The sequence below is a fragment of the Crinia signifera genome, chromosome 8 (assembly GCF_055691185.1).
Source record: "Crinia signifera chromosome 8, ASM5569118v1, whole genome shotgun sequence".
NCBI lineage: Eukaryota > Metazoa > Chordata > Amphibia > Anura > Myobatrachidae > Crinia > Crinia signifera.
The window spans coordinates 30,098,156-30,117,572 of record NC_139224.1 but is presented as its reverse complement, the minus strand read 5'-3'; the positions used below and the strand labels follow the sequence as shown (position 1 = coordinate 30,117,572).

General features: G+C 43.1%; 1 protein-coding gene and 1 long non-coding RNA gene across 4 annotated transcripts in view; one reads left to right on the top strand and one right to left on the bottom strand.

Moving 5' to 3' along the window:
- The window catches only part of PTPRG (protein tyrosine phosphatase receptor type G), a 407,379-nt gene extending 404,052 nt beyond the window's left edge, over positions 1–3,327 (top strand). For all 3 annotated transcript variants that reach the window (XM_083156071.1, XM_083156070.1, XM_083156072.1), the window contains 2 exons: positions 498–633; positions 2,353–3,327. In XM_083156071.1, coding sequence (XP_083012197.1) covers positions 498–633; positions 2,353–2,499 — 283 coding nt within the window. In that variant the 3' untranslated portion in view covers positions 2,500–3,327. The remainder of the gene's footprint in view (positions 1–497; positions 634–2,352) is intronic.
- The window catches only part of LOC146025905 (uncharacterized), a 124,735-nt gene that overhangs the window by 3,745 nt on the left and 101,573 nt on the right, over positions 1–19,417 (bottom strand). The window lies entirely within an intron of this gene.

Here is a 19,417-nt window from a genome sequence, read left to right as displayed (position 1 = left end):
CCTGCAACAGATTTAGCATGGCCAAGTAGCAAAACTGTAGCAGGGTATGCTGGGATGTGTAGTTCAACAACAACTGGAGGGCCTAAGGTTCCCTATTCCTGCACTAGAACAAGACCGGCCAACTTGTTGCTCTGCAGCTGCTGTGAAGCTACAAATCCCAGCATACCCTCCCATGATCAGCTGGCAAAGCATGATGGGACTGGAGAGCCACTGGTTGGCTAGACCTGAACTTGAAGGTCCATCCCATCATTCTTTTTTCTCTCATTTGCATATTGGTGCCACATAGACCTTATTGATAAAAGTAAAAAAAATTGTCAACGCATGGAGCTTGTTGGTTTGCAGGTTATATACTTTGTAACTGAACAGCGTTCACTGATTTGACGCTAGGAGAGACAAGTTACCTGTGTCTCTTTTAACATTGATAGAGTTATTAAGATGCAAGTTGCAGTATTCTTATCAGTTTCTATAAGTGACTGTACGTTTCTGTACCTTTCCAGGTTCGGCGCTGTGTCAGCCGGGACACTATGTGCCCTCGCCACTCTGTCCCAGCAGCTAGAGAATGAAAATGCAGTGGACGTTTACCAGGTGGCAAAGATGATCAATCTGATGAGGCCTGGTGTGTTCACAGACATTGTAAGTTCCCCGCAGGCTCATTAAAGTGGTGGTAATTGGAGTACATATTTGTGTGTTCTATTGAGGATTTGCACCTTCTAGAAGATAATAGATTCATTACTCAATGATTTTTTTTTTAAACGCCACAAGTGGATCTAATTATTCATTTACATGTGACGCACTTCTGGCGGCTGCTCTCCATTACCGTGGGATGGCTGCTGCCAGGGAGACCCTGAAAACAGCACTCTCATTGGCTGGGCCCGTTGCATGGCACTCAATAGATCACTCAGTGTTCCTACAATGGTCCGCCCCCCCACCCCCCAATATTATAGCATAGGAAGTAAACAGATAGCTACATTATAACCATTATTGCAGCCAAAACAGTTTGGAACTTACCATATATTGACAAAATGTCACCAAGCTCTATATCATCCAGTAAATTCTCATTAAGACCACCTGGTTTTATGGTACCCAATTTAACTTTGCCCGATCCCCACCCCTAAGGCTTTGGGGTTAATGGTCATTCATAAAATATTTGATGGATTCTAAAGAATGACCTGCTTGTTGGAAATGGCAACTCACCGGCTGATTGGTTTCTTAATCATTTAACATCCTATGGGTGGCCAATCGCATTCATGCGCTCTTTAAATACTTGTGAGGTCTGGCCTTACATGTTAGATGCCACATTGATATGTTCCAATGTACAGTACACCTCAAAAGCGGTATTGCAGGATAAAACAAAACAGATGTCATTTTCAGACAAAATCAGGATTGTTTCCAGCGATGTTTGGTACATTGTGTGCCCGAAACCATCTCTCTGTATTGTATGTTCCCTACAGTAGTTACACGGTTAGAGTAAAATCAATTTCACAAAGTTTTAACAGCTGAAAATCCTCTACATTCTCAACCATATAAGGTGGTGTCCAAATTTTGTCCAAGGTCTTGGACAAAATTTCCATAATTTCTGAAATGAAAAAAAAACCCTGAAAGTTCCAACTGTGTGTCCAAAAGAAAGTGCTACCATACTATAAAGTGTACCGGTGCAAAGTAGGGCAGTCCTTCAATTCAGGGTAGGTGCCATACAACAGGTGTTTTTTCTTTAAAGACAAAGGGCGGGATTTACTAAAAACAAAATGCAGTAAAAACCTGGTATTCTGGGTTTTTACTTCATTTTCAAATTCACTAAAACCCCTCCCGCTGCAGGGGTAACTCCAGCTCAGGCTATTGTAACCACATAGAAGTCTATGGTCTTCTCTTCGCAGCATTGCTGCTTGAGGGATCCAACAACATGCAAAGTTGGACTTTCACGTCAGAAACTAGGATGTCCAGGCAGCTTTGGTGATCGTAAAGGGCAGCTCTTAGTACATATGTGATGAGCATCTGCACAATGGTTGGTGGGATGTCTCACCGCTGCTTTGTACATCCCGCCCAAATAAAAGTATCCACAATCTGTCGTAAAGTAACAGGTGCTCCGATGCTCAAACACCGGAGCACCGAAACAGTTTTTTCTTTGGTAATTATCTGATGTGCCAACAGACTGCGGATACTTACTGTATACAGATAAACAGGGGTGGGGTATACAGATAATTACAGATACATTTTAATGATTTTATGTCTTTTTTTTTTTTTACAAATATTTTGCCTGTATATCAATAAACATAAGATAGATTAATATTGGAGACCACCTTCGTTTCCATATAAAGGAAGACGTTAATTTTTTGGTGTTTTTCTTGTACACAGGATCAGTACCAGTTCCTCTATAAGGCGATGCTCAGCTTGGTCAGTACAAAGGAAAATGGCAGCGGCCCCACGGCATTAGACAAAAATGGAGCCGTTCTGGTCAGCGACGAGTCGGACCCCTCACAAAGCATGGAGTCTCTTGTTTAGAGACCCAACGGAAAGGCGCTACATTTGTAAACCTTCTGACGTTCTCAAGACAGAGTGGACATTTTGAGGCCTTTTATTTGCCAGACTATAGGTTATACAATAACCCAATTACTTTTTTACACTGATAAAGTTTTGATATTTATTTTTTGCCATTTTATGTCTTAATGGTATCCTACTGAGCATTCGCACCTCTGTTCATTTCACACGGGGAAAAATCCAATTTTGTCTAGTTTGCACTATATGATCAGTGTTACTGCCTATACCGCTCCAGACCACGGCAAAGCCCAACATTCCCTAGACATAACAGCGTAAAGCTCCTTCATCTCAGCTGTCAAAGAGTTTATTTTTAAATTGTAAAAACTCTTAAATTTGAAATGTTTTTTAAAGTTCCCTCTTTAACCCTATGTCTGTCTTTTCCAATTACTCTTTTTGTAACGGTCATATTGGAAGCTGGGTGAACAATTTTTGTTCCTCGACTTTGGCTCATACTATTATTTAAGTTTAATCAGAACACTAGCACACCATTAATATATCATGTGACCTTCCCGTTCCAGACCACTGAACGACGCATTCCATGTACACGTGATCACTGTAACGATGTCACCCAATCATTGATGTATCAACCTTTTTTTTTTTCCGACACAACTTCTTGTTTATAAACTGCTATTTGGGTAGTTTGGGTTTTTATTTTGTACTATGTAATTTGTATTTACTTTTTTTTTTTTTTTTTTTTGTAAACCCAAATGAGCAATTGCTTTGGATTCACATTTATAGCAACGATTCTGTTTACTTCATTACATGACATGATAAACCTATTTTTATCAAATGTCTGCTGCGGTTTTACTAAATTTGAGTGCTTATAGTAAGGGAAAAAGGATTACACATTGGACATGTTTGATCTATTATTGTACTCGGTCATCTTAAACATGTGCTGCAAACTTCGCCATGAACAGAAATGGGTATTCATAGTCTTAATAGTCTGGTGCAAACGTGTTATCAGTGGCCAATCATGTAAGTTATGCTGGCCACACATCAGACCAACTTTCCTCCAACCATCCAACTAGTTGGTTGGTTGGACTGAAAATCTTGTACTGTATGGGGGCAGATGTCAATAAGCAATTTGCTCACAAACTCAGGAGAATGGACAAAAACATTCAGTGAAATTGTTTAAAACAAATAGGTCCAACTACATTACATTGTCTGAGTGACAGTTGTCCATTTTCCGATTTGGGAAACAAATTACTTAATTACAAATTACATTTGTTCCTATCCAGTACCAGGTTTTTATTCCATCCAACCAAGTAGTTGGATGGTTGGAGGAAAGTTGGTCTGATGTGTGGCCAGCATAAGAATCCCAACATACAAAGGAAGGAAGGAAGGAAATAGAATAAGCCCCGCCCAATCATCAATTTCAATTCATGATTGGCCCAGAGAAATTTCTAAAATCACACCCCTTTTGGGGAGTAGAATAAATGGCACATCTGAGAAGTATGAAATGTACATTAGTAAATATGTTGTACACATCAGTCTATTACACCGGTCACCTATTTACAGTGGAGGCAGCCATTTTTTCTGCTGAGGCAATTGTCCGGAGAAGGGAAATTTGGAACTGGGAAACAGATAGGCTGAAGATTAATTCAGCCCAATAGATAACTGTAAAAGCAGCAGAGACACTGACAAAATTAAACAGTCATGTATGTCGTACGCCTAAACGCATTCAAAGCCATATTGTTCTGATCCATTCTCATACATTCAGACATTGGCGGTAATGCCACTACAGAGACCTTAGTAGAGTCCATTCCGTTTCTATTTTAATTGAATAAACCCCAAACAAGACTTTCGAAGACCCCCAAATGTATTCCAAAGATCAGAGCGGGGGGGGCAGAAAAGCAGTGGCTGCATCACTGGCCTATAATTATACCAAAATAAGTTTTCTGTAAGCTGTAGATATTTGTTCCCTACCATTGATCCCTGTGCTGGTATGTACAGCTGTGTGCACACAGGTGCGTATTCAATCTTGGCTGAGTGTTTCACCAGGTAAAAAAAAAACCAAAGATTTGCCTTTGTTTTCAGTCACGTGTATTTTCGTCTGTTTGTGAGCTCACTTACCCATGCCATTTCAGTTTTTGGGGCGAATCGGCATGGACGAAAATGGCCACAAATTCACCAAAACCACGTGAATTTGCAGCAATTTTACAATATACAGTACATGGTTTTTGCCACTGCTGGATACTTCACCCAGGCGAAAAATCAGCACTGGGATTGAAAAGACTAATCGAATTAGTCCCAAAAAAAGGAAAACTGACGATTTTTCGCCTGGTGAAAATTTCATCTGAGATTGAATATGGGCCTTATTCACCATTTTGGTCCATATTTTCCGTAACCACATGCATTGTCCCTTTGCTGGAAAAAAAGTTTCCCATTGAACCTCACATAGGCAAAATAAATTAAATTGTACTAAGAAAGCCTTTTGGTTATATAATACACAGGTTCTCAAACTTGTACCTCCCCACAGTGTGCAAAAGGCGTCTCCTCACAGAATCAAAATTATCTCTTATTTTGAATCTTTTAACATGTCAGTAATAAATGCACCTGCAGGGCGACCTGGAAAATGTGAACTGAATAGTCATGAGGACCAAGTGTGAGAACCAGTGATATAGGATTATCAATTGGATGCACTTTGCCCAAATTCTGTATTATACATATACAAAGTATCTATATATAACAATGATGACAAGAGGCATTTTTACTTTAATCACACAACAAACACTGACACAGTATTTGGTAAATATAACATTTTACTTGAATATAGTACATAATGGGGTTGATTTGCGCTAGTATTTAAATTCTGAAAATATATATCAATATAAAATGAAATGGAACATTGAATTACCATTTTAAATGTACCTAATATGGATTTCCGAATACATTTCTACTGATGAAGATCTTTGAACTGAAACATTCATCTGTAATTAGTTCTTCCCAAACAGTTATCAATTTTTAACTTTAATGGTGTAGATTATTTAATCATTTACGTTAAACAAAGAGGCTGTGTTATAGTGCAGAGCAATTTGGTAAATCTACTCTTAATATTTTATCCAGCTATTGCTAAGATGGAACTGAATGTTAAGGACAATATTACCACTATGACTGCCACACTAACCAGGTCAACTACCACACAATGTAGAACTTACGGTCTATGAACTTAGAACAGAATGTTTTCACTTGCCAAATTTTCACGTGTTTTCACTTCCCATAATGGTCTGCAATTTTCACCAGTTTTTAGGGTGATTTAGATTTGCCCTATTTAATTTCTATGCCAATTTTTCTTCTGGTTGAAAAACCCAGCATCGATGAAAACAGTGTGGATCGGCAAATCTCCTGCAAATGCATTGTGTTTTTTGGGCGAATTTGCAGATGTTTTTGCCCATTCCCCAAAAAAAGGCATGGGTGCAAATGTACTGAAAAATGGGCGAAAACACCCACGATTGAATACTGATCGGCGAATCGGTGACATTTTTTAACATGATTTAGAAAAGCCCAAACAAATCGGTTTCATTAACCCTTTGAGTGCCAAGGGAATTTGTCAAAATTTGTGTGACAGTTGCCAAGCAAACCTTTTTTAACATTGCTGTGAGAGATCCTCAAAATATCCGATAAATGCCAGGGTCGCTCACAGCAACTGTTCTATTTTTGAGCTGCAATATTCAATGGCTCGACTTGGCTGTGTTTGTATTTATTTATACTTAAAGAACCAGATGGCCACAGCAAAACCCAACGGTGCACGGTGAGAGGCGCTGGCATTTTTAGCGGATATTTTGAACGTCGCTCACAGCAACGTTGGCACTCAAATGGTTAAATTTACAAGTGACTCAGGGGAAGTTATCTTTTTGTAGTTATCCACCACATAATGGAGATTTCGAGAGGCACTTGGATGTACATCCGTATTGGTTCCACACAATGACATATACAATGTGCTGAATGAGCATTGTACCCAGCACTAGTTGCTAGTGGTTTCTGGATGTCTCGGTGTCCTGTATATTTCTACATTTTGTATAGCATACTATTTGGAAATGCTAGTCAGCTTCTTATGTCTTCTTATGTATTTATTCCAAAGTGTACCAGCTGACCATATATACAGTAGGAGGAGGCGGCCATTTTGTGGGCTGAACGAATGTCTTCAAATTTATGTGCCTTGGTAATGTCACTGTATGCTGGTGAATTGATAGGCTCCTGGTTCTCATGAGGATTTCTTCAGCCTCCATTTAATTATCCAAGTCAGAATATTCATTTTAAATGTTCACATCGATCCGATATTAATGGAGGTGCATTTTCATGGTGGTAATGGAATGATGTATACAATTTATTGTAGTAACTGAGATGGGAGAGAGCTGCTTTCATCAACTGACCTTTCTCTATATGTACAACCATCCGTCTCCATGGAACTTGAATATTAATACGTTTTCTTTCGTAACAATAGAGCCGTTTTTTCCCAAACGTCTCTTTTGCAGTACAGGTTTTAAGGAAATCCATGCTTGAGCACAGTTGACTTAATAAGTACCTCAGTCAGTTTGATCCTTTATAACCTGGACCATATTGATGACATTTGGGAAACACTGCCATTTTTTTTTCTTCATTTGGAATATGAAGTATGAATATATATATAATATAGATTTTTTTTTACTACGGTAATCCTGCTACTGTGCAAGGGAGTTTATTATTGAGTGTTATTGGGTGGGAATGTACCAAGCAGCGGCGGGACATCCTGCTGCCCAGTGCATGATGCTTATCACATATGTACTGACATATACGCTAAGTAACGCAGAGCAGAGTTTGCGATCCCCGTTAGTGCGTGGACTTCCGGGTTTCTTACATAGAAGACCCTCTGCGCGTGTGCAGAAATGCTGGCAGCATTCTTGGCGGAAACGGTCTGATCCCTCACACAGCAGTGCTGTGGAGAGGAGTCCTAGGCTTCTATGGGGTTATGCCAGCTAGCGTAATACTCCACAATGAAGATCCCACCCATTATCCCTACAGAATTACTGTCAAATCTGTGGCAGGGCATGCTGGGAAGGGTAGTTCGACAACAGCTGGAGGGCCATGGGTTTGACACCACTGGTCTACATGGTGCAAGCGGCCATTATTTTGAGCCATTCTCATAATCATCAGTTCAGTAAGATCATTGGTCACTGATGGAAATCTCTTTACGGCTGCCCTGGGTGGTGTGTACGCAATAAGTGTACACAAACACATTTGTATTAGTTGAATATGAATCGTTATACATTGTTGTTTTAAGTAGGAAAATGTTATTTTAGAGAGCACTGAATAATGTGTCAGAGTTCCTAGAATAAACCCTGGTCAGTGCCCTGCAGCACCACCTAGTGGAGAGGTTTTAATCCTGCTGGTACCTGCTACGTCTTCAATAGACATAAGGGAAAATAGGCTTAATAGTAAGAATGATAGGGGGTGGGATGTTCTAACATCTGCAGCCCTGTATTGCTGGGCACCGCATTCTTAATAACCGCATATGCTCTAACATATGTGGTTATTAATGCAAAGGACAGCTCAAGGGCCACGGCGCTGGGCTTCTGGGTCTGAGACCCAGGAGTCCGCATGTGCAGAATGCCGAAGCTGGCCGCTGGGCATGCCGTGATGGATCCCTCACACAGCGCTGCGGTAAGAAGCCCATAGGCTTCTGCAGGGAATCGCCATCTTTTGCTGACTATTCCCTCTGCATTGCTGTCCCTGGAGGGGGGGGGGTTGGGGGTTCAGAGCATCCTGCCCCGTGTCCTCCAATGAGAATTTTTGACCAATGAGCATCTTTTATAGTTTCAATCGGCACCTGTCATTTCTCAAACCCAGTCTGTAAACTGGACAGTTAGGAGTTGATTGCTTGGTACGTTAACAATCTCCATTTCTATCCCTTTCCAAGCCTTGATAAAACCCCCCTATACCGTAAAGGAGTTCTATGAAGACCTACAATGTATCATTATACATATCTGACTACAGAAAAGGAGGGCCTGTCTCTATCTCGGCAATGTATGGCATGGGTGTCATTAGAAGGTGATGTAGTCAGGAAACAGAACTGCATCTTCCAACACTGCAGGTGTACATTACATAAGTACAGTATGCAGGAGCTGTCTATTAACACAAGGGGCCTCCTGCAGCATTAGCATATTTCTGCACAGCAGCTCGGTCCAGAGATGCAGCTGCTGTGCTTACTGTGTATGGGCCAGATGCACAAAGCTTCTAAAGTGGTAAGCAACCCACCAATCAGCTCCTGCCTGAGAGCTGATTGGTTGGTTGTTTATCACTCTCCATTTTATCACTTTTGAAGCTTGGTGTATCGGGCCCCCTATGCTTCAAACCACAGTGAGGTCACCTACTTCTAGTGGATGGACAAGGATTCAGCCCACACACCTGTTTCCCCAGTGTATGCAGACAGATGATCCACTTTAAGAATTCTTTTCTTAAATGTTTTTGTACAGAAAGAGCGTTTGAATACCCTGAAGGTCAATTTTTTTAAAGTCTAAAGGCCCCGACACACTGGGCAATCATCCGCCACCCCTCTCCGCCGCACGTCGCCGGTTACCGCAAAGATAACACATATGCACTAACATATGTGATTATTATAGCAAAGGACAGCTCTTGCATTAAGAATTGTGCCGGTGATGTGGCTGCGGGTTCCCATCAGCTCCCCCTCCTCCCTTACCCGGCTGCTGATGCTGCTGCAGGGTGGGCTCCGCCACCACCTCTGCATTTTTCATTTAGTGCATTCCGCCCCTGGTGTTTTGAGCTACTTTCGGCTCATAATTCCCCAGTGTGTATGCCCCGGTAATAAGCTTTGATGCACACTCCAGCATCATCACCGGATGCCACCGTCGGCTGATTTTACCAGCAGACTGAACCGTTTTCCACAGTCTCCTACTGTCGCTCAGTAATGTATGCACTCCATTTTCCAGCCAGTAATTTTCACATTATCGCTGGGCAAAGACCCCCAGTGTGTATACACCTGAAGATGATCACTCTAGCCGTGTACATATACTGTATGGTCACCGGGATGCACATTTTGCTACGTTCTTGGGATTACTACTGATTTATATCTGTATAACTGCTGTTCCCACTATGCAACCAAAGTAGGTCTATATACAGAATATTGAAATCTACATACACACTCAAACTGAAATGTATAGTTTAAACGGTACTCTTTACCTAGCACGGCGCCCATCGCGGCCATTAAATGCACTAAAAAACGGGTGCGATGCCCGCGATTTCCCATAGGGAACAATGTTAAAAGTGTGATTGGACGCGATTTTAGTGTTCAATGCCTCAATGCCTGCGATTTTTCCATAGGAAACAATGTTAAATGGGCCACAGAGCCCAAATAGTCCCCCTGAAGTCTGAAATGGCCCCCACAATTGTTAACGCCACCCCGCGATCAACGTGAACCCGAAGCGTGGCGAGCGGCGGCGGTACGCGTCCTCCGACCTTTTCATACCCACACTATCCACGTCGGCGTGGAGTTGAGAATAGAATAGTGTGGCGAGCGCAGCGAGGCGACGCGGATACCTTCACAGGTAAACGCGTTCCTTCGCGGGCTTCACAGGTATCCGCTGCGCTCGCCACGCTTCGGGCTTGCTGCGCTCGCCACACTATTCTATTCTCAACTCCACGCCGACGTGGATAGTGGGGGTATGAAAAGGTCGGAGGACGCGTACCGCTGCGCTCGCCACGCTTTGGGTTCACGTTGATCGTGGGGTGGCGTTAACAATTGTGGGGGCCATTTAAGACTTCAGGGGGACTATTTGGGCTCTGTGGCCCATTTAACATTGTTTCCTATGGAAAAATCGCGGGCATTGAGGCATTGAACAGTAAAATCGCGTCTAATCACACTTTTAACATTGATCCCTATGGGAAATCGCGGGCATCGCGTCGCACCCGTTTTTTTAGTGCATGCGATGGCCGCGATTTTTTACCCCCGATGACCGCGATGGACATCGTGGGCGCCGTGCTAGGTAAAGAGTACCGTTTAAACTCTAAAGCTGACCATATATCCTAGGAGAGAAGGCATAGCTTTACCCGCCCAGCAGGTTTGCATGTGGACTTTTTGCATGCGATCCCAGCAAGTGCTGCTGGATCATATTTGCAGTTACCAAGTTAAATAATCAGATTACAAGTTACAGGAACCAGGGATACCTAAATGGCACAATCTGGACACGGACGGGCTGCCTTCGTTTACTGTCTCTGTAACGCCTTTAAAACCATCTGCCACCTAAATGGTCCACAACTAAAGACAAGGATACACATGGACTGGGGGTTCTGCCAAATGGAGCACTTGTCAGATGCCAGTGTACAAGTTGATGTATGGTCAGCTTCGGCCATGGGGGGTTATTCTAGATAATTTGCAGTAGGGCTGCGTTTGCACAGGGACTAATGTTTTTGTACTGCCAATATGCAGGATGCGTGCACGCACCCAGGACAGGGGGCGGAGTGGGGTGTTGTGCGGCCCCATTAGATATGGAAACGCCCAGCGCTTCATGTGCATTCCCATGAGAATGCTGGGCGTTCTTATGCTAATGAGGCCATGACGCGGGAGCAGGCAGCTGCCTACCCACTTCTCCGAGTGTCCACGCATATATTAGTGACTTCAGAGTCACTTTCATATGCGTGCGCCTTCAACGTCATTCCATGGTCACTGACTATCGAATGATGTGGGTGGATCCCACAAGGCTGCGAATGGCTGTTACTGTGTAACATCTATTCACCGGCACTGCGAGCGAATGGGAGGCACCAACCAAGGCGGGGTTTGGTAGACTCGCAAGACTGCGAATCAACCAGAGTAATCCCCATGGTGTCTACAATACAGATTATCCTGATCATACTATGTAATGGGGATGCAGTTAAAATCCCGACGCCGGAATCCCGACACTTTCTCCCTCCGTGGGTGTCCACGACACCCCTGGAGGGAGAATAAATTAGCGTGCCAAGCGTAGCGCAGGGGGGGTGGGGGGGATCCACGTCCCCCCCCCTTGTCGGGATTTCGGCGGTCGGGATTCCGGCGTCAGGATCCCGACCGCCGGGATTTCATACTGAATCCATGTAATGAGCCTATTCTAAATACAACAGAAAACTCACGTGAATTGTTCTTTATGGGAAATTAACTGTTATTATCAGCAAGAGCATGAGGGGTGTATGCCTGCAGTTAGCATTACTGGATCTCTGGAGGACACATGGGATATGGAAGTGACCCTATGTCACATGATGTCAGTCTTCAGTAAGCGCCAAAACCCTTACAGGTGCCACATTCTTGGTGAGATGTGATGGCCAATTAGCCCATTCTAGATGGAATTGTCTGCAGCCTGTAGCACATAATGGGGCAGATGTATTAAGCCTGGAGAAGAGATAAAGTGGAAGGAGATAACGTAAAGTGGAAGGAGATAACGTACCAGCCAATCAACTCCCAACTGTCATTTCAAACATGGTTCATTGGCTGGTGCTTTATCTCCAGTTTATCTCTTCTCCAGGTTTATTGGGGCAGATGTACTAAAACTTAACAAGAGATAAATGCAAGAGAGATAAACGTCCAGCCAATCACCTGCCAACTGCCATGTTACAGGCTGTGTTTGAAAAAAGTCAGTAAGGAGCTGATTGGCTGGACGTTTATCTCTCCTTATCACACTTGAATTTATCTCTTGTTAAGGCTTAATACATCTGCCCCAATATGTCTAATAGTGGCTTCTTGGGTGCGATTGTTCAGTTTTACCCACATGGATTCTGGGCAGCCAGTCTGTACTATACTAAAATCGGCCAATATGGTCAAGTCTCAAGAAAACCTGGCACATTCATAGTTTTAGTAACTGGTGTCATTAGCCAATCACAGTACAATGAGTATACACGGCCAAGCCCCTGATTTTTCCATTTTAATTATTACTTTCAAAAGTAAAGACTCACGTGCAGGAAAATTGCAGACTTTTCAGAACAAACCGTGTTGCTATGCAAGGTGGAGTAAATAAATTGATATTGTGCAATTATATACCTGTGCAGGGTAAATACTGGCTGCTTTTGCATGTAGCCCACAGTAAGACCGCTTTATTTTGACACTGTAATTTAGATTTCTATATGAGCACACCCCACCCAAATCGAAATCTCTCTGCACATGTTACATCTGCCTCACCTGCAGTGCAGCATGGTTTTGCACATTTGCATGCTTTTTTGCTTTGCTAACAGAGCGGTATATGGTCATTAGGTTGACAAGCATTGAGTCAACACCATTAGGTAGGCATGGGTCTAGGTCGACAGGTCATTAGGTCGACACAAGCATAAGGTCGTCAGTGAAAAGGTCGGCATGGGTTTTTTTTACCCAAACGGCGTTATTTCATGCCCTACCATCCACTAGGGTGTGGTGGGAGAATAAAATAGTGTGCAGAGTGTAGGGATGCACCGTGCCTGAAGCATGGCGCGCAGGCGCGATGCTACGATTCAGTGTTCTTGTCAACTGTTTGAACATTCGGGTAAAATAAACAGTGAAAAACCCCATGTTGGCCTTTTGACTGTCAACCTTGCCCATGTTGACCTAATTGTGATGACCCAATGCTTGTCAACCATCTTCTTGTAGACCTAATGATCCATACCCAACAGAGCATTATCAGGCTCAGTATCTGTGGGCCACTGCAAGATGATTGGCTGTATTAATCAGTGACAACAACAGTAAATTTATTTCATCCCAGGAAATCCAAGAGATAAATATCCAGATGACCAAAGAAATGACGCATTACAATAAAAATACTTTAGAAATTACTTTTTTCGCCTAAGACGCATTACAATAAAAATACTTTAGAAATTACTGCCTACTTCGGCATTAAAAAACATGATTGTTTCACTTATTAGCAAGTAATACCTCATTATGTGTATAGGAAGGGATCGTGCAACATGAATGTACCTGGTTTTATCTTCCTAATCCATTTGTCATTGAAGTCTGTGTTATTTTTTGTACAATTATCCGCTACAGTATATGTCTGATCGTTTATCCCCAATGCTTTGGATGGTCAACTCATGATCTATAAGTTCTACCCTGAGCTTACTTTCTCGTGCTTTTGTAACATATTTGCTATGTGGCGCATTTTCTAGCAAGTGTAATTCATTTAAAAAAAAAAAAAAGTTAAAAAAAATATTTAATAAAAAGTTAACAAAAATAAAATCTTGTGACAAAAAAAAACAAAAACACAAACGGTCTCCAAGTACGGAGATAATTCAGTTTTATATAATGTAACATCTCCCCAACATTTGGGGTAAGTTACACCTTTATTGGAATACTGAATATAGAATACAGCCATTATTTCTAAAAAAAAAAACGAGCGCTAAGCTTTCACCTACTCGTGTTCTTCAACTTTACAAAGCAGTAAAAAATTTATTTGAAGTGTAAATAATTTTCTTGCTTTGATATGCTTCTTCTGAAAACTTTGTATCTATGGTATATAAATCATAGAATTTTATATTTTCATATATAATCTAATTTTTTTCTAGTTTCACCTACATAGTTGTTTGTGGTAACCAGGTGTGTCGGCAAACATTCTCTGTATTAAACGATCCACATTGAAGCCAACTTCTGAGAGAATTCAACGGATTTCACCTTTTTACTGAGGGCCGGTGACTGAAATTTTTATTTCTTTTAAACTCATTCTGTGACCCGTGGGTACAATTGTAATGGACCATTGGTCACCGACTAAAAATTGTCTGATTAAGACATTTCAAAAACTTGTCTTTACCCCCTCGCCTTTTATATACTTTTTGTAATTTTAATTATTTTGCTTTTTTTTTTTCAAACTATACGAAATCATATTAGTGTTATTTAATATGTAAATTGTATTGCGATACATAAAATAAAGTATGGTTTTTGATGTAAAATTATTTTCTAATTGAATCTTTAATAAGCAGCACTATATAAAAAGGTCATATTTAGGATCACAGATAAAGTACAATATTAGGTATTTGGCACAGCATACTGTAAAATGAAATTTTTCAGCAATTTTGGAAATAAAAAAAACAAGGTTTTCCCGGGCAACGCCGGGCGGGTCAGCTAGTAATGTAATAAAAAAAGGGAGGGAAACAATTAATGTGTAGATTTGTCTTAGACTAACGAATATGATTTAGCAAATATCTTCCCTTTATCAGAGAGAAATCTGAACCAAAACTCACACTTTTCAGTGCTTTTAAACGTGTATAAAGGTATCTTTACGATAGTTAGAAAATCCTTCACCTTGTGCAAAACATGTGTATAACATATACCAGGGGTCCACAAACTATTCTGGGACCCCATCAGACAATAAAAATAATTACAGGACCCCCAACAAGTTACTGCAGAAGGTCATCACATGACATGTGCATGCAGCAGGCAGCCCATACATGGCAGCATTGTGGAGGCACAAACTGATGGGAGGAGTCTAATATACCATAACCCATCACATCACATGTGTAGGCAGCAGGCAGCACATACATGGCAGCATTGTGGAGGCACAAACTGATGGGAAGAGTCTGATATACCATAACACATCACATGTGTAGGCAGCAAGCAGCACATACATGGCAGCATTGTGGAGGCACAAACTGATGGGAGGAGACTGATATACCATAACCCATCACATGTGTAGGCAGCAGGCAGCACATACATGGCAGCATTGTGGAGGCACAAACTGATGGGAGGAGTCTGATATACCATAACCCATCACATCACATGTGTAGGCAGCACATACATGGCAGCATTGTGGAGGCACAAACTGATGGGAGGAGACTGATATACCATATCACATCACATGTGTAGGCAGCAGGCAGCACATACATGGCAGCATTGTGAAGGCACAGAGTGATGGGAGGAGTCTAATATACCATAACCTATCACATCACATGTGTAGGCAGCAGGCAGCACATACATGGCAGCATTGTGGAGGCACAGAGTGATGGGAGGAGTCTAATATACTATAACCCATCACATCACATGTGTAGGCAGCAGGCAGCACATACATGGCAGCATTGTGGAGGCACAAAATGATGGGAGGAGTCTGAAGTAACAGACAATTCAACAGATTTTTCAGACTCTTTAAATCACTGACTAAGATTAGAAAAGTCTTCAGCCTGATGGTCAGCAACATGGAGCCACGACCCCATGCTGAGCAGGTTGGGACCCACTTTGGGGTCAGGACCCACAGTTTGAGAACCGCTGACATATACCATATAGTAGTGCTGTATGAAGAAGATTAGAAGAATGTGCGTACCAGACTTACGGTTAGGTAAGCCTGTATAATTACGTAGCATTTTCTTTAACTCTGTATTTCCAGTATGTACCGGTAATCCCTTTACCAATGATAGGCCCAGTAATACAGCAAACAGAAAAAAAGTGTTTCAGTGCTCTTAGGAGGGTTATGGGAATATAAGTCACTCCCTTCTTATTCCACTACTTTTTGAATACAGCAAAAACAAATCCTTTCTTATATACGGTTCTTTTTTGTAAAAAGCAGTTTATTCCAAAAGACTTAAATATCATCCATCCCCATGATGGTAGGATACAATATACTGTACAAAGAGACCAGTACAATCCACAAGAGACCAAAAAATAAACAAAAAAGTCACAAAAAAACATATAAAAAGGATTTAAATTAATAAAAAAATACATACATCCAATGTAGGGTGAAAAAGGGTGATGGCTGCTCACACTCCACACTAGCTGTCGACATGCCTGCACTCAGTGGTTATACTCCGGTATTATTTGTAGCCTTATGGGAGAGAGCTGCAGCAATAAGGGGAGCACTGCTAATACTGTGCATCTCCTTATACCTCCAGCATCAGTGACCGCAGCACCGCGCTCAGTGGTCATACTCAGGTATTACATGTAATCCTATGGGAGAGAGCTGCGGCAATAAGAGGAGCGCTGCTAATACTCTGCATCTCCTTATACCTCCAGCATCAGTGACCCAGGCACCGCGCTCAGTGGTTATACCCAGGAATTACATGTAGCCCTATGGGAGAGACAGCTGCGGCAATAAGAGGAGCACTGCTAATACTCTGCATCTCCTTATACCTCCAGCATCAGTGACCCAGGTACCGCGCTCAGTGGTTATACTCAGGTATTACATGTAGCCCTATGGGAGAGAGCTGTGGCAATAAGAGGAGCGCTGCTAATACTGTGCATCTCCTTATACCTCCAGCATCAGTGACCCAGGCACCGCGCTCAGTGGTTATACCCAGGAATTACATGTAGCCCTATGGGAGAGACAGCTGCGGCAATAAGAGGAGCACTGCTAATACTCTGCATCTCATTATACCTCCAGCATCAGTGACCCAGGCACCGCTCTCAGTGGTTATACTCAGGTATTACATGTAATCCTATGGGAGAGAGAGCTGCAGCAATAAGAGTAGCGCTGCTAATACTGTGCATCTCCTTATACCACCAGCATCAGTGACTCCAGCACTGCGCTCAGTGGTTATACCCAGGAATTACATGTAGCTCTATGGGAGAGAGCTGCGGCAATAAGAGGAGCGCTGCTAATACTCTGCATCTCCTTATACCTCCAGCATCAGTGACCCAGGCACCGCGCTCAGTGGTTATACCCAGGAATTACATGTAGCCCTATGGGAGAGACAGCTGCGGCAATAAGAGGAGCACTGCTAATACTCTGCATCTCCTTATACCTCCAGCATCAGTGACCCAGGTACCGCGCTCAGTGGTTATACTCAGGTATTACATGTAGCCCTATGGGAGAGAGCTGTGGCAATAAGAGGAGCGCTGCTAATACTGTGCATCTCCTTATACCTCCAGCATCAGTGACCCAGGCACCGCGCTCAGTGGTTAAACCCAGGTATTACATGTAATCCTATGGGAGAGAGAGAGCTGCAGCAATAAGAGGAGCACTGCTAATACTGTGCATCTCCTTATACCTCCAGCATCAGTGACCCCAGCACCGCGCTCAGTGGTTATACTCAGGTATTACATGTAGCCCTATGGGAGAGAGAGCTGCAGCAATAAGAGGAGTGCTGCTAATACTGTGCATCTCCTTATACCACCAGCATCAGTGACACCAGCACCACGCTCAGTGGTTATACTCAGGTATTACATGTAGCCCTATGGGAGAGAGAGCTGCAGCAATAAGAGGAGTGCTGCTAATACTGTGCATCTCTTTAAACCACCAGCATCAGTGACCCCATCAGATACAGCGCTCAGTGGTTATACCAAGGTATTAGATGTAGTCCTATGGGGGAGAGCTGCGGCAATAAGAGGAGTGCTGCTAATACTGTGCATCTCCCTATACCTCCAGCATCAGTGACCCCAGCATCGCGCTCAGTGGTTATACTCCGGTATTACATGTAGCCTTATGGGAGAGAGAGAGCTGCAGCAATAAGAGGAGTGCTGCTAATACTGTGCATCTCTTTATACCACCAGCATCAATGACCCCCAAACCCCGCTCAGTGGTTATACCCAAGTATTAAATGTAGCCCTATGGGGGAGAGAGCTGCAGCAATAAGAGGAGTGCTGCTAATACTGTGCATATCCTAATACCTCCAGCATCAGTGACCCCAGCACTGCGCTCAGTGGTTATACTCAGGTATTACATGTAGCCCTATGGGAGAGAGAGCTGCAGCAATAAGAGGAGCGCTGCTAATACTGTGCATCTCCTAATACCTCCAGCATCAGTGACCCCAGCACCACGCTCAGTGGCTATACTCAGGTATTATATGTAGCCCTATGGGAGAGAGCTGCAGCAATAAGAGGAGTGCTGCTAATACTGTGCATCTCCCTATACCTCCAGCATCAGTGACCCCAGCACCGCGCTCAGTGGTTATACTCAGGCATTACATGTAGCCCTATGGGAGAGAGAGCTGCAGCAATAAGAGGAGTGCTGCTAATACTGTGCATCTCCTTATACTCCAGCATCACTGACCCCAGCACCGCGCTCAGTGGTTATACTCAGGTATTACATGTAGCCCTATGGGAGAGAGAGCTGCAGCAATAAGAGGAGTGCTGCTAATACTGTGCATCTCCTAATACCTCCAGCATCAGTGACCCCAGAACCACGCTCAGTGGTTATACTCAGGTATTACATGTAGCCATATGGGAGAGAGAGCTGCAGCAATAAGAGGAGTGCTGCTAATACTGTGCATCTCCTTATACTCCAGCATCACTGACCCCAGCACCGCGCTCAGTGGTTATACTCAGGTATTACATGTAGCCCTATGGGAGAGAGAGCTGCAGCAATAAGAGGAGTGCTGCTAATACTGTGCATCTCCTTATACTCCAGCATCACTGACCCCAGCACCGCGCTCAGTGGTTATACTCAGGTATTACATGTAGCCCTATGGGAGAGAGAGCTGCAGCAATAAGAGGAGCGCTGCTAATACTGTGCATCTCCTAATACCTCCAGCATCAGTGACCCCAGCACCACGCTCAGTGGCTATACTCAGGTATTATATGTAGCCCTATGGGAGAGAGCTGCAGCAATAAGAGGAGTGCTGCTAATACTGTGCATCTCCCTATACCTCCAGCATCAGTGACCCCAGCACCGCGCTCAGTGGTTATACTCAGGTATTACATGTAGCCCTATGGGAGAGAGAGCTGCAGCAATAAGAGGAGTGCTGCTAATACTGTGCATCTCCTTATACTCCAGCATCACTGACCCCAGCACCGTGCTCAGTGGTTATACTCAGGTATTACATGTAGCCCTATGGGAGAGAGAGCTGCAGCAATAAGAGGAGTGCTGCTAATACTGTGCATCTCCTAATACCTCCAGCATCAGTGACCCCAGCACCACGCTCAGTGGCTATACTCAGGTATTATATGTAGCCCTTTGGGAGAGAGCTGCAGCAATAAGAGGAGTGCTGCTAATACTGTGCATCTCCCTATACCTCCAGCATCAGTGACTCCAGCACCGCG